This window comes from Rana temporaria, chromosome 4 (assembly GCF_905171775.1).
Source record: "Rana temporaria chromosome 4, aRanTem1.1, whole genome shotgun sequence".
Lineage (NCBI taxonomy): Eukaryota > Metazoa > Chordata > Amphibia > Anura > Ranidae > Rana > Rana temporaria.
The window spans coordinates 60,152,136-60,168,263 of NC_053492.1; the positions used below are offsets into that span (position 1 = coordinate 60,152,136).

General features: G+C 43.5%; 1 protein-coding gene across 1 annotated transcript in view; it reads right to left on the reverse strand.

The window, feature by feature from the left end:
- Positions 1–3,425: 3,425 nt before the first annotated feature.
- LOC120936249 (adhesion G-protein coupled receptor F3-like) overlaps positions 3,426–16,128 on the reverse strand; it is an 81,123-nt gene continuing 68,420 nt past the window's right edge. Inside the window, exons 14-17 of the mRNA XM_040348468.1 lie at positions 13,435–14,802; positions 10,264–10,302; positions 5,249–5,284; positions 3,426–3,705 (exon numbers count right to left, since the gene is read on the reverse strand). Of these exons, the coding sequence (XP_040204402.1) occupies positions 3,640–3,705; positions 5,249–5,284; positions 10,264–10,302; positions 13,435–14,802 (1,509 nt within the window). The 3' untranslated portion in view covers positions 3,426–3,639. The remainder of the gene's footprint in view (positions 3,706–5,248; positions 5,285–10,263; positions 10,303–13,434; positions 14,803–16,128) is intronic.

A 16,128-nucleotide genomic window follows, 5' to 3' on the forward strand; every position in this document is an offset into this window, starting at 1 on the left:
AAAAAAATATATATTTTTTTTACTTGTTGCTATAATAAATATCCCATTTTTTTAAAACTAAAAAAATATTTTTTTTCTCAGTTAAGGCCGATACGTATTTTTCGACGTATTTTTGAAAAAAAAAAAAAAAATCGCAATAAGCGCAAAAGTTATAGCGCCTACAAAATGGGGAACAGAATTATGATTTTTTTTTCATTATTTTTTTTTTACTAGTAATGGCGGCGATCTGCGATTTTTATTGGGACTGCGATATTGCGACGGACGTATCGGACACTTTTGACACAATTTTGGGACCATTCACATTTATTCAGCGATCAGTGCTATAAAAATGCACTAATTACTGTATAAATGTGACTGGCAGTGAAGGGGTTAACACTAGGGGGTGAGGAAGGGGTTAAATGTGTAGCCTGGGTGTGTTCTAACTGTGTGGGGGGAGGGGGGTGACTGGGGGAGGTGACCGATGCTGTGTCTCTATGTACAAGGGACACAGATCGGTCTCCTCTCCTCTGACAGCACGTGGAGCTCTGTGTTTACACACAGAGCTCCACGTCCCTGCTGTCACCTGCTGTGTCACCGGCGATCGCGTGTACCCGGCGGACATCGCGGCCGCCAGGTACACGCATCGGGTGGTTACCCACGGCGCGCGCCCCAGTGGCGCGCGGGTACTGCTTTCAAATGACGTCCAAAGACGTCCACTTGGCACCTGAGAACCGCGCTGTTGACGTCTTTTGTCAATAGCGTGGGTCTCAAGTGGTTAAAGTGATATTAAAGCAAGCTTTTTTTTGTTTTGTTTTTAAATAACAAACATGTTATACTTACCTGCTCTGTGCAGTGGTTTTGCACAGAGCAGCCCTGATCCTCCTCTTTTTGGGTCCCCCGCCAGTGCCCCTCGCTCCTGCTGAGCAAGCAGCTCGCTATAGGGGCACCCAAGTAGGCTCGCGCCGGAGCCACTGCTCTGCTTGTCCATTCACACACAGAGAGGGCTTTGTCCCCTCTCTCTACCCATTGGCTCACTGGCTGTGAGTGACAGCAGCGGGAGCCAATGACTCCCGCTGCTGTCTCAGCCAATGAGTAGGGAGAGTCCTTGGAGTGCCGAGGCTCTTGTGCACATCACTGGATCGCGATGGGGCTCAGGTAAGTAAGTATTAGAGGGAGCTGACGGTTTTTCACTTTCATGCACATTACTGGATCGTGATGGGGCTCAGGTAAGCATTAGAGGGAGCTACACACAGAAGGTTTTTCGCTTTTATGCACAAAGGCAAAAAACCTTGAGCCTTTACAACCACTTTAAGGAAGGAAGCTTAAAGCGGAGGTTCACCCTAAAAAACAACTTTCTACCATGCCATCCAGCATACTAGCATCAGCTACAGTATGCCTTTATTTTATTTTTTTGCGCCGTACTCACAGTTTAATCCATTTGTTTCATTTCAGACTCCCACGGGGAAAGGAGTTCCTATGAAGAGGGGAACATAATTGACGGCCGGCTATGTCGCGTCACGCGTTCCGAAAATAGCCGGAGTAGGACTCGGCTCTTCACGGCGCTATACGGCGCCTGCGCACAGACTAGGAGCTGACTGCGCAGGCGCCGTGAAGAGCCGAGTCCTATTTCGACTATTTTCGGAACGCGTGATGCGCCATAGCCGGCCGTCAATCATGTTTCCCTCTTCATATGAACGCCTACTCCCCGCGGGAGTCTGAAACTAAACTAATGGATTAAACTGTGAGTACAGCGAAAAAAATAAAAATAAAGGCATACTGTAGCTGACGCTAGTATGCTGGATGGCATGGTAGACAAAGAATTTTTTTTTTTTTACGGTGAACTCCCGCTTTAAGTAATATTACCTGAGTTCAGAGATCTAATATTTATTAATAAGCAAATATGCTTGCCGCCATGTACATCCAGAGCCAATGACTCCTGCTGCTGTCTCAGCCAATGAGGAGAGAGAGTCCTCTGAGTGCCCAGGCTCTCGTGCACATCACTGGATCGCAATGGGGCTCAGGCTCCGGTAAGTAAGTATTAGAGGGAGCTGCACACAGAAGTATTTTCACTTTCATGCACATTAGTGGATCGCGGTGGGGCTCAGGTAAGTATTAGGCCTTGTACACACGATCAGTCTAAACCGATGAGAACGGACTGAAGGACCGTTCTCATCGGTTAACCGATGAAGCTGACTGATGGTCTGATGTGCCTACACACCATCGGTTAAAGAAACGATCGAGTCCAACAAAAAACCTTGAGCCTTTACAACCACTTTAACCACTTCCCGACCGCCGCATGTATATGTACGTCCACAGAATGGCACGGACAGGCAAATGGGCGTACATGTACGTCCTTGCCTTCTAGCGGGTGGGGGGTCCGATCGGGCCCCCCCCCCCCCCCCCCGCTACATGCGGCGGTCGGGTTCCCTCGGGGAGCGATCCGGGACAACGGCGTGGCTATTCGTTTATAGCCGCTCCGTCGCGATCGCTCCCCGGAGCTGAAGAACGGGGAGAGCCGTATGTAAACACGGCTTCCCCGTGCTTCACTGTGGCGGCTGCATCGATCGAGTGATCCCTTTTATAGGGAGACTCGATCGATGACGTCAGTCCTACAGCCACACCCCCCTACAGTTGTAAACACACACTAGGTGAACCCTAACTCCTACAGCGCCCCCTGTGGTTAACTCCCAAACTGCAACTGTCATTTTCACAATAAACAATGCAATTTAAATGCATTTTTTGCTGTGAAAATGACAATGGTCCCAAAAATGTGTCAAAATTGTCCGAAGTGTCCGCCATAATGTCGCAGTCACGAAAAAAATCGCTGATCGCCGCCATTAGTAGTAAAAAAAATAAAAATAATAAAAATGCAATAAAACTATCCCCTATTTTGTAAACGCTATAAATTTTGCGCAAACCAATCCATAAACGCTTATTGTGATTTTTTTTAGGTCGAAGAATACGTATCGGCCTAAACTGAGGGAAACATTTTTTTTAGATATGTTTTTGGGGGATATTTATTATAGCAAAATTAAAAAATATTGCATTTTTTTCAAAATTGTCGCTCTATTTTTGTTTATAGCGCAAAAAATAAAAACTGCAGAGGTGATCAAATACCACCAAAAGAAAGCTCTATTTGTGGGGAAAAAAGGACGCCAATTTTGTTTGGGAGCCACGTCGCACGACCGCGCAATTGTCTGTTAAAGCGACGCAGTGTCGAATCGCAAAACCTGGCCTGGGCATTTAGCTGCCTAAAGGTCCGGGGCTTAAGTGGAAGGAAGCTTAAGTAATATTACCTGAGTTCGGAGATCTAATATTTATTAATAAGCAAATATGCTTGCCGCCATGTACATCCAGATATACACGTTAAATATAGGAATTTGTTTTTTGTAAACGTTAACACACATTGATCAAATTATTTCCATCAAGCTGATCAATTTTAGATATACATTTTGAATCAAAAGGCATTTAATTCCCTTTAAGTTTACAGGTACATACTGTATATGATCACACAAACATACGGTATATACATCAGATTTTTTTTTTTAACATACAGAGGAAAGATAACCTAATCAACCTATATAGGCAATGCATAAACTTCCCTTTAGTCTTGATGAATGTAACAAAATACATTAAATGAGATCACAGTACTCTGGGTCCTCACTTCTTCTTTATGTGGTCACTGGAAGACTCAGAAGTGGACATTGTTGTGGCTGTGGAGGTTTTCTGGGAAATAAAAAAAAATTATTTCTATTAGTTATTCTATTTTTTTATATTAACATGATATAAGTACCAAACAGCTGTTAGTTTTATGTATCATTGACATTTATCATATGTATTTGGTTATATCTGATATATACTGGGTCAGGAGGAAGTGGCAAGTGATATGTTGGCCACAGAATGAAGAAGAGAAATCTAACAGACTCCTCGTAAAGAATTGATGGAAGAATCCCCTCTGCCAGCTGTTGTATTCAGCTATTATACTATAAACCAGGGGTCTCCAAACTCTCAAAATAAAGGGCCAGATTACTGTCCTTAATACTTTAGGGGGGCTGGACTGTGGCGAGCGGGAACATATTTTTTTTTCATGCATCAGTGGGAGTAAACTATGTCCAATCTTTGGTATTAGGAGGAGGAATAGTGCCCCATTATTAGTGTCAGAATACTGTCTAGTATCACTAGGAGGAATTGTGCCCCAGGGGCCAGATGAAGGCAAGCAAAGGGCCGCATCTGGCCTTCAGGGCACAGTTTGGAGACCACTTCTATATATTATAGTGACCAGTCAATGCCTGAGTGTGCCCTGTCTTTCCCAATCCTCCAAGCAGGAACAGTCACCACACTGCAAAAATAGCATGGAGGTGACACTTATCTGTTGTTCGCCTTTCTGAATTCCAGCAGTTTTTCACTCAGAGCAGTGAGATGCTATGTGCAGCTTTGTTATGGCAATCAGAGAAAGGCATATATTTATTCATAGTGGGCTCATGTCTCCTGGAAACCTCAGCGGAATATGATGGAGTAAGAGTGCAAAGACAATCTAAAGCCTCATACACACGATCGGACTTCCATAAGACTTTTCCATGGATTTTGGTCCGAAGGGGCATTGGCCGTGAACTTGGTATGCATACACACGGCAGAAAATTTTCAGCCAACATTCACCAAATCACGTGTTTTTTCAGCTCTTTACTGCCACCCTTTGGGCAACTTCTGCTATTGTTGTCTGTTGTTTAGCATTGGTTCTGAGAATGCGTGTTTGTACTTTGGATTTTAGTCCGATGGACTTGTGTACACACGATCCAATGATCCTCCATCGGACATTTGTTACCGGAAAGTTTGAGAGCATGCACAACGAACATTTGTCCGTCGGACCGTTGTTGTCGAAAAGTCCAATCGTGTGTATGGGCCTTAAGCGCCCGTGTCCAGTCTTTGAACCTTCAACGTATTAGCCCTCGCTATCAGTGCTGCAACACTACTAGCACTGTCTTTCAAAAACATATTCTTATTCCATGTAGAACTTTAGCAGCAGAATGTTGTACGGTGTTAGCTTTGAAACAGTAGAAGTTTTAATTTAGGGTAATTACTGTATATATTGGCTAATCAAACAGATTGCAATGCAAGTCTTTAAGGCACAGTGGCCCATTCTTCAGGCTTCTTCTGACCTGGAGATTCCAGCATGCCTTGAAAGCTTTCACTACTTTCTTTTTAGTTAGCCAATACAATGAATTACCCCAAATCCAATATTCTCTAATTAAACTTCACAAATGAAACTTACAGCTGAGGACCCCTTGTTGAAGAGCGCTTCCCGCACCTAAATGTAGATAGAACAACAGTTACATTGCAGTAATAATACTAATTGTGACTCACTGATGTTTAATGATAAGAAGACAATCAATATGACAAAGCATACCAAGCAAACAAGATATGCGCAAAGAAACATTGCCAGGATTTTCTTTAAATTATTGTTTTAAAATTAACAAGAAAATTTAAGAATTTACACTTTTCTATCAGGTTGAGTGCCGTACACCTGGTGTAGAGTAGACAGCCAAAGGAATAGAGGCTGATTGGATTTTAGGTGAGATGCAACTCTGACCTTGGAAAGCTTCAAATTATGAGTTTGTGTAGTCAGATATGCATTGTGTTAAAACAGAAAATACCCTCTAGTCCTCCACTGACCAGGGCCGTCTTTAAGGCAGGGTAAAAGGGGCAGCTGTCCCATTGTTGTGGGACCCAAAGCAGCTGCCTCATACTTGCCAATTATCCCAGTTTAAATTCCCTTGCCCCTTGAAGTTTTAGTCCTGTGCTGTCTTCTGATATCTCAGTGTGAAGTGCTGGTACTAATGCCTTGTACACACGACCGGTTCTCACTGCGAGAAAACTGCCATTTTTTATATTGGTCGTTAAAACAAGTCGTGTGTATGCTCCCTAGCAGTTCTCTTGACGAAAAAACTGCCCGCAAAGAAATTGAAACCAGCTTTCTTTTTTCTCGTCGTGTTTCCCGTCAGTTTTTTTTCTCGTCGCAAAAAACGGGTGTGTGTATGCTTTTCCGAGGGGAAAAAAAATATGCATGCTCAGAATAAAGTATGCAGCCCAAAGGGTGGCGCCATTTCAAAGGAACTTCCCCTTTATTGTCCCGTCGTACGTGTTGTACGTCACCGCGCTTTGGTCGGACTTTTTTTGCATGAACGTGTGTATGCAAGTCAGGCTGGAGAGGAATCACGTCAGGAAAAACTTTGTTTTATTTCTTGCCAAGAAAAATGGTCGTGTGTACGAGGCATTATGCTGCTCAGCACTGCCTTATTGTTGTGTACAGATGACTCATCTGCAGACCCTGTGTTTACATGTAAATAACCGTCATTCATATGTAAATAACGGGAACATTCATATGTAAATAGCGGCAGGATTCATATGTAAATAGCTGAGGCCGGCGGCATTCATATGTATATCATGCACCTCTGCAGTGAAGAGATGATGTGCTGTAACCTCTAGCAACCAATCAGTGAGCAATATTACTTACTGTACAGTAATCTCTAGCAACCAATCAACAAAAAGAAATCATGTGCTGTAACCTCTAGCAACTAATCAGTGAGCCGTAATGTGTGCTGTAACCTCTAGCAACCAGTCAGTAAGTGGCAATGATACACTGTAACCTCTGGCAACCAATCAGTAAACTGATTTTAATTCTAGCTGATATTTATTGTATGTCTCAGAGCAGTTAGTGAGCAAAATTGCATGGGGGGGGGGGGGATTTTTTGGCCAGGGTTAAATCAATATTAAAGACGGCCCTGCCACTGACATTGGGTATTGATTCAAATAGTACCATTATCAGAGATTTGAGTTGGCCTGTTCCTGTAGACGCACATCCCCAACCTGCAACCTTATAAACAGGGGCGTTGCTAGGTAGCAAAAAGACCAGGGGCTTCAGCCCGAAGCCGGAACCGGGGGGGGGGGGGGCGCGGTGCGACTCACCTGACCTATGCGCGCGTGTGTCAGTACACACACTGACGTGTGTGTGTGTATGTAGGACAGGTCAGTGTATGTAGGACAGGTCAGTGTATGTGGCTTACTGTACAGTAATCTCTAGCAACCAATCAACAAAAAGAAATCATGTGCTGTAACCTCTAGCAACTAATCAGTGAGCCGTAATGTGTGCTGTAACCTCTAGCAACCAGTCAGTAAGTGGCAATGATACACTGTAACCTCTGGCAACCAATCAGTAAACTGATTTTAATTCTAGCTGATATTTATTGTATGTCTCAGAGCAGTTAGTGAGCAAAATTGCATGGGGGGGGGGGGGGGGTTTTTTTGGCCAGGGTTAAATCAATATTAAAGACGGCCCTGCCACTGACATTGGGTATTGATTCAAATAGTACCATTATCAGAGATTTGAGTTGGCCTGTTCCTGTAGACGCACATCCCCAACCTGCAACCTTATAAACAGGGGCGTTGCTAGGTAGCAAAAAGACCAGGGGCTTCAGCCCGAAGCCGGAACCGGGGGGGGGGGGGGGGGGCGCGGTGCGACTCACCTGACCTATGCGCGCGTGTGTCAGTACACACACTGACGTGTGTGTGTGTATGAATGTCAGTTACACACTCCATGAGATCAGCATGCAAGGAAGCTCTTAGGCACACTAGCATGTCTTTCAGGGTTGTTTCTGACGCCTGACCTGTCCCACATACACTGACCTGTCCTGTCCTACATACACACTGACCTGTCCTGTCCTACATACACACACTGACCTGTCCTGTCCTACATACACACACTGACCTGTCCTACATACACACACTGACCTGTCCTACATACACACACTGACCTGTCCTACATACACACACTGACCTGTCCTGTCCTACATACACACACTGACCTGTCCTGTCCTACATACACACACTGACCTGTCCTACATACACACACTGACCTGTCCTGTCCTACATACACACTGACCTGTCCTGTCCTACATACACACACTGACCTGTCCTGTCCTACATACACACACTGACCTGTCCTACATACACACACTGACCTGTCCTACATACACACACTGACCTGTCCTACATACACACACTGACCTGTCCTGACCTACATACACACACTGACCTGTCCTACATACACACACTGACCTGTCCTACATACACACACTGACCTGTCCTGACCTACATACACACACTGACCTGTCCTGACCTACATACACACACTGACCTGTCCTGACCTACATACACACACTGACCTGTCCTGACCTACATACACTGACCTGTCTTACATACACTGACCTGTCTTACATACACTGACCTGTCCTGACCTACATACACTGACCTGTCTTACATACACTGACCTGTCCTGACCTACATACACTGACCTGACCTACATACACTGACCTGACCTACATACACTGACCTGACCTACATACACTGACCTGACCTACATACACTGACCTGTCCAACATACACTGACCTGTCCTACATACACTGACCTGTCCTACATACACTGACCTGTCCTACATACACTGACCTGTCCTACATACACTGACCTGTCCTACATACACTGACCTGTCCAACACTGACCTGTCCTACATACACTGACCTGTCCAACACTGACCTGTCCAACACTGACCTGTCCAACACTGACCTGTCCAACACTGACCTGTCCAACACTGACCTGTCCAACACTGACCTGTCCAACATACACTGACCTGTCCAACATACACTGACCTGTCCAACATACACTGACCTGTCCAACATACACTGACCTGTCCTACATACACTGACCTGTCCAACACTGACCTGTCCTACTAACACTGACCTGTCCTACTAACACTGACCTGTCCTACTAACACTGACCTGTCCTACTAACACTGACCTGTCCTACTAACACTGACCTGTCCTACTAACACTGACCTGTCCAACACACACTGACCTGTCCTACTAACACTGACCTGTCCAACACACACTGACCTGTCCTACTAACACTGACCTGTCCAACACACACTGACCTGTCCAACACACACTGACCTGTCCAACACTTACCTGTCCAACACTTACCTGTCCAACACTGACCTGTCCAACACACACTGACCTGTCCAACACTAACACTGTCCTGTCCAACACTAACACTGTCCTGTCCAACACTTACACTGTTCTGTCCAACACTTACACTGTTCTGTCCAACACATACACTGACCTGTCCAACACTTACACTGACCTGTTCTGTCCTAGCCTCGGGCCCACAGTAACCTCGAGCCAAAGGCTAAAGGGTTCCTTCCACAAATTATGTTTGGGAAGTATACCTGACAGTGACAATCATAAAAAAAAAAAACATATTAAGAATATTAAATAAATCTTCGTCGCAGAGATGGTAAATAGGGCTTACTTTGAGTTGGACTAGCAGCTGAAAATGACTGACGCCGGCGGCCTGCTTCCTAAGTTGTCCGGGGCGGGTGGGGTGTCCTCCCGGGCCGGCTCTCCCCCTGGAGTCACTCACGCTGGCTGGCTGGCTGGCTGCTCTAGCCGTCGACTGGCCCAGCCGTTCTCCACGCCGGCGCCATGGTCCGGCGCCTTCTCCTCGGTCACACACAGACTCCAGTCTGTCAGCTGCGCCGTCAGGGAAGTCACGCTTTGCGCGCTTTTCCCATTTGAAGGGTCCGGCCAATGTAAACAAGACACGTCACGTCCCGGCTGCGGATTTGTCCACTGTGATGTCCATCATAACAGCACAGCGCGCCTATGATGGACATCTCACTGGCCAATCCTGGGAATAGCGTGCATGCGTCGCACTCGCACGGCACAGACAGTGAGCTTGAATGACTGCACTTGACTAATTTTACGGGGACCCGCCGATTCGGGGCTAATAATGTTAAATTAAACGGCCGAGACTCGGGGCTTTTCGGGGTACCATTCGGGGCTCCAGCCCACCAAGCCCCGCCCTAACGACGCCCCTGCTTATAAACAAACTGTTTTTCAACCTGTTGTATCTTCAACCTAACCTTCAAATTCTGTACAGACAACCCTACCCCATACTCACATTTACTACTTTCATTTTGTAAGTGAAATTACTTTTTTTTATATGAGTTCTCCAAACATTGTTCCACTTTACCCAGATAAAAGGGACCATTTAATTGTATATGTATATATATATATATATATATATATATATATACACAGCAAGTCACCTGATTCATGGGGAAAGTTACAGTGTGACAACAGTAGAATGGAAAAACAGCATTTCCAAAAATCTGGTACATTATATGTACACATAAATTTACTTAATTTTGTAACGAGTGTATAGGTCAAGCTTACCTTTTTTTCTGTGATGCAAGTCAGCAAAATGAAGAATCCCTGTGAAAAGGTTGAAATGAAAAAGCATCAACAAAATGTTAGTAAATTAAAAGGTTAGTTAGTGTGCCCAAAACAGATAATTCAGGTTTTGCTACAGGATGGAGAATTAAAACTGAGAGTTTCTTAATTATCTTAGCAAAACTCTATTGGTACGATCTCTGCTCTAGCTTGCCAGGACTGTGCATGGTATAAGAAGCTTTCCCTCTCCCTGTTGGATGTTAAATGTATTGTAGCGCCTGGTTACTTTGCAGTACCGGTGCTAGTTAAATCTAGAGGGAGATCAAAGTGTAGTTAAACTCTGATCCAAATTGTTATGTGTTAAACAGGGTCTCTGTCTCAGCTTGGCTGTGCTGTGGGCTTATTCTGCTGTGCTGGGGTGTTCTTCCAACCCCCGTGCTTTAGGTGGCAGCAGTGGAGTCAAGGTTTGGGTGCTCTTTCCCAGCAGCCAATCAGGAGGGTTTAGCCTCGCTGTGCATGCTGGGGAGGGGTCTTTTTGGGGCAGACGCCATTGGTTCGGGGTCTTCTTCTTCGAGTGTGGCACCCACCTTGAGGGTGACCACATCAAAGTGCCCTGGCGTTATGGCCTACCTGGCCGGTGCGTGCCACACGTGTTCCTGGTTCCGGGGCCACAATGGCCCGGAGCATCTGAACAGCGACGGGGACCCAGTGAGCGACTGGGTTCCCACCTTTGAGGATCCCAAGCTGTATTGCTGTTCGGTGGGGAGTCCTTCTGAGGAGCGCCATTGAGAGGCTGGCGATCCAAAAGGGCCTCGACAAACCACCGGGATCAAGGTAGCCAGAAACTGAAGGATTGACCTGTCAGTCGGTACCTGAGCGACAAGTTGAAGGAGATTCCGACCGTGTGTATGCCCTATCAGAGTTTTTCCATCAGAAATTCTGGTGAATTCCATCGGAGTTTACATGTTCTCTTTTCCTCTGATAGAATTCCGTTCATCAGAGGAAATGATTGGTCGGGTAAAAGCCTGATCGTGTATACGGGGCATGAGAGGTGCCTCTCTTCTCTATTATACCCTGTAAAAAAAATGCTTTGATATACAAGTGCTTTGGATTACAAGCATGTTTCTGGAACGAATTATGCTCACAAACCAAGGTTTTACTGTACAATGGTTTATGTAGAAGAGAATTCATAACATCTGATGTGACAAGTGTTATAGCTTTATATTAGAATGTAAGATATTTAAAATAAAGATGATCTAGACGTGAGTGTTATTGATTTAAAAACAGATTTCTTAATTATTTATCTCATAGAATAATACTACGTACTGCTACATCTGCTTGTCTTTACACACACATGAATTTTAATGGCATCCTAATCTTAGTCCGTAGGGTTCAATATTGAGTTGGCTCACCGTTTGCAGCTATAACAGCTTCAACTCTTCTGGGAAGGCTGTTCACAAGATTTAGGAGTGTGTCTATGGGAATGTTTGACCCCAAACTCACTCATCCACACTATATTGTCAAAAGTATTGGGCCGCCCATCAAAATCATTTGGTGGAGGGGGGATTATGGTGTCGGTGTGGTGTGGGGGTTTTTCAGGGGTTTGGCTTGGCCACTTGGCCACTTAGTTCCAGTGAAGGGAACTCTTAAGGCATCAGTACACCAAGACATTTTGGACAATATTCCAACTTTGTGTGATCAATTTGAGGATGGCCCCTTCCTGTGCCCACATGACTATACTCCAGTGCACAAAGCAAGGTCCATAAAGACATGTATGAGCAAGTTTGGTGTAAAGGAACCTCTACAGAGTCCCGACCTCAACCCGGTAGAACACCTTTGGGATAAATTAGAGCGGAGACTGTGAGCCAGGCTTTCTTGTCCAACATAAGTGCCGGACCTCATAAATGCGCTTCTGGAAGAATGATCACACATTTTCATAGACACACTCCTAAACCTTGTGGACAGCCTTCCCAGAAGAGTTGAAGCTGTTATAGCTGCAAAGGGTGGGCCAAATCAATATTGAACCCTACAGACTCATGCCGCGTACACACAATCGGAATTTCTGACAAGAAAGGTTCAACGTGAGCTTTTGGTCGGAAATTCCGACCGTGTGTAGGCCCCATCGGAGCTGGTTCTCAAATTTTTAGACGGGAAAAGTTCTGTATGCAATTCTGACACACAAACACAAAAATCCTACGCATTCATAGGATGTCATTGAATCATTGAACTTCATTTTTCTCGGCATGTCGTAGTGTTGTACGTCACCGCGTTCTTGACGTTCGAAATTTCCGACAACATTTGTGTGACCGTGTGTATGCAACACAGGTTTAAGCCAACATTCCGTTGGAAAAAAATCCGTGGTTTTCTTGTCGGAAATTCCGATTGTGTGTACGCGGCATAAGACTGGGATGCCATTAAAGTTCATGTGCATGTAAAGGCAGGTGTATCAATACTTTTGGTAATATATCAGACCGTAATTGTAGTTAATATAGAACAATAGGCTTTATCGCAGACTTATATAATATAAAAGCTATTTAAAAAAAATGAAGAAACTAAACACAATCACTAAAGCCTCAAATAAGATTTACAATATTATTGTGACTTTTAAAATCTGCAGCTTTCATTAAAATAGCACATGGCTATCCTGCTGGTCCTTGTTCAGGCAACCCTTGATATAGGGTGATAACCGTCTCAGAATTGTGTTCACACTCAACCATGGTACTTACTATAAGCGACTATGCTGACACGTTGTGAATGTGTAGGCATGGCCCAATATTGTCACTATCAGGGAGCGAGACCAAAGCAATGATAGAGAACTAATGCTAGAGAATTCGCCATTCGTGAAAAACGTCAATCACGTCGGGTCATGGTTAATTTACATAACACACGCCCACCTCTTCACAATTTGAATTAGGCGGGCTTACGCCGGCCTTTTTATGCTACGCCGCCGCAACATTTTTTTGAGAATACGGCACTTGCGGGCGTAACGTAAATGGGATACGTTACGCCCGCACAAACATACGCCATTCGTGAATCTACGCCAATGTCTCCAATTTTTTTTAAATTAAACAGCGGTTTAGCAAATGTCAATCAGTTAGGGTTTATATTTGCTTTAAGATCTAATATGCAATTAACAATAATTACATTAGCCATTTTTCTTGGGCTGTGTTTTACCTGAAAAGCATTCATCCCAGCAAATCCATAGGTAAAGACTTGTCTTGTTAGGTCGTCAAGATTCGTTAACAAGGCAAAGCCAAAAGACCAAGTTAAACCAAACACAGGCGTTAAAACCACAATGGCCTTTAGGATGCTCTTAGCAGTCTCTTTATCTGCTTGGTTGGCTTCAGAAACTGATGGTCGGGACAACTTGGCTATCACTACCAGCAGGGTAAGGAAGTTAAACACAATAATGGATCCAGCTGGGACCGCAAACGCATAGATAGCTCCGCTTTCTGGGTTCAACCAACAGACTTTTTCATGGCGGTATTTGCCTTTTGGGTAATAGTACAAAAAAGTGCCAGCAGCAATAATAGCTGGCAAAAAATATCCAGCAGTAAATGAAAGGGAGACAAATATCCTTTTTCGTAAATGGTGGAACACAAAAAGGAGTTGGTGAAGGAGCATTACACTTTGAGCAAAGGTCCAGAAAAAAAGGGCCAGGTAGAAAAAGTGGTTTAGGAAGGTTATTGTCAGGCAGATCAATTGCTTTGCAATTATTGAAGGAAAGGCAGATGACAAGAAGAACACGTCTGCACATAGCAAGGACACTGTAATGTTGATCAGAGAGATGTGTCGGAAATATGAGATATTGGTCCTCGTAACTGTCTTCCACACAAAGCCTTCTATGAAGACAGAGATGCAAAGAGACAATATGGAAAGCCCAAGACCAGCATAAGTAATTTCTTCAATTAGTGCCAAAGAACCTACATTGATCGACATAAGTACGGCAAAGGAGGTCAAGTGGCTACAACTGCAGAATGTCGCATTAGTCCCCAATATTGATGTACATCCAGCATCTGACCAAGACCCACCAAAGCCTGGCAGAGAGAAGTCCCAGAACACACAGTGCTGAGAATACATTTTACGTGATGTATTCATCACCACGAATGACATTTCGATATTGGTTGAAGCATAGCTTGAATCTGACAGCTTTATGGAGGTAGACTGCACAATGCTGTTTAGCTGTGAATCATTGCTGTTCTCAAACGTACTTGGTAAGAGGTTTCCGATGGTGTTGAACACCACGCTAGTGATCTTGAGGTTGTTTTGTTTAAGGAGAGATGATATTGTCTGCTTATCTATAGATAGGCTGACTGTGGCAAAGTTCTTTTGATAATCTTCTCCCACATGTCCTTGCTCATAAGAGTTGCCCTTTATTTGGATATTTTCAAGGTCAATCTCAAAAGTTTGATTTCCTGTCTGCAGGAGCTGGCAGAAGCATTCTACAGACTGTAGCATTTTTGAAGCTGGTGGACTTGTGGAGCTTCTCCACAACGGGGAAAAGTCAGGATCGATTAGGTTGCTGGCAAGAGTGAGGAATTTCTGCAAAGAAACACAACATTTTAAAGCTGAACTCCAGAAAAAACGATAAATACACAGATAAAAGATATTATATAAGGGAGCAGTTTTAGCTTTAGAGTTTAGAGTTATATTTCTCCCCATCTAACCTCCCTGGCGGCATGATTAATTCAGATTTTAGGTGCTGAAAGCGGTACATTTATTTTGCATGGAAATTTGGCGTTTTACATGGTAGGCCTGTAATTCTTAGGCCTCGTACACACGACCGAGAAACTCGACGGGCGAAACACATAGTTTTGCTCGTCGTGTTCCTTGTGAAGCCGTCGAGAAACTCGACAACCCAATGTCTCCATTTCCGTCAAGGAAATAGAGAACATGCTCTCTTTTTGGCTCGTCGAGTTTCTCGACAGTTTCCTTAACGAAAATGTACACACGACCGGTTTCCTCGGCAAAAAATATCTCCCAGCAAGTTTCTTGCTGGTTTTTGCCGAGAAACTCGGTCGTGTGTACGAGGCCTTAGAAATAACTCACTTAAATCTGTCCAAAAAAAAGTCAAGTAGACATCCCGGGTATAATAAAATTTGAAACACAAAATCGTATTTAATAATATAATAAGTAAATATAAATAATTATAACAAATAATATAATAATAATAATAAAAATTATTACGTTTAATTTTTTGATGACGAATTTCCCCACAAATCACTATCGCTCAATTCTGCAAGTGACAAGGGGTGTGTGTATTTTTTTCATACAGTATTGTAATCTATAAGATTACAGTATACTGTATGTATTGTGTTTATTTACTTTTTTTAATTTGACACTAACATCTGGCCCCCCTAAAGTCTGAAGGATAGTAAACTGGCCCTTTATTTAACAAGTTTGGAGACCCCTGTTCTTTTATTGTATATACCAGTAGGCATCCTGGTTATGACATTGATAATGATCTGGTCATCATTTATACATTATTGTGTATTTTTTTAATGTGTTTATTTTTGTTTCTTTGTGTCTATATTATGTGATATTCTTAATTTATATTTTAATTTATATTTCAGTAGTGCGTGACAAACTCCTGAAGAAGCCAAATTATATGTCGAAACATGTCGAGAGAATTGTCTGCTTGCATTTATGAAATTCTATTGAATATATGATGGATTTTTAGATCTTTTCTATTTTTGTATAATAAAATGTATTTTTTTATATAAATTTGTGTATTTTTTGCACCTTAAAAATCCAGTTTAATTGCTTTATGTTCATCCCTGTTCTACTGTATCCACCAGCATATCGCCTTAATATTACAGTGTAGTTTTTAAGTATTCTGTCTGACTAATTTTTATGTTATTGTATTGT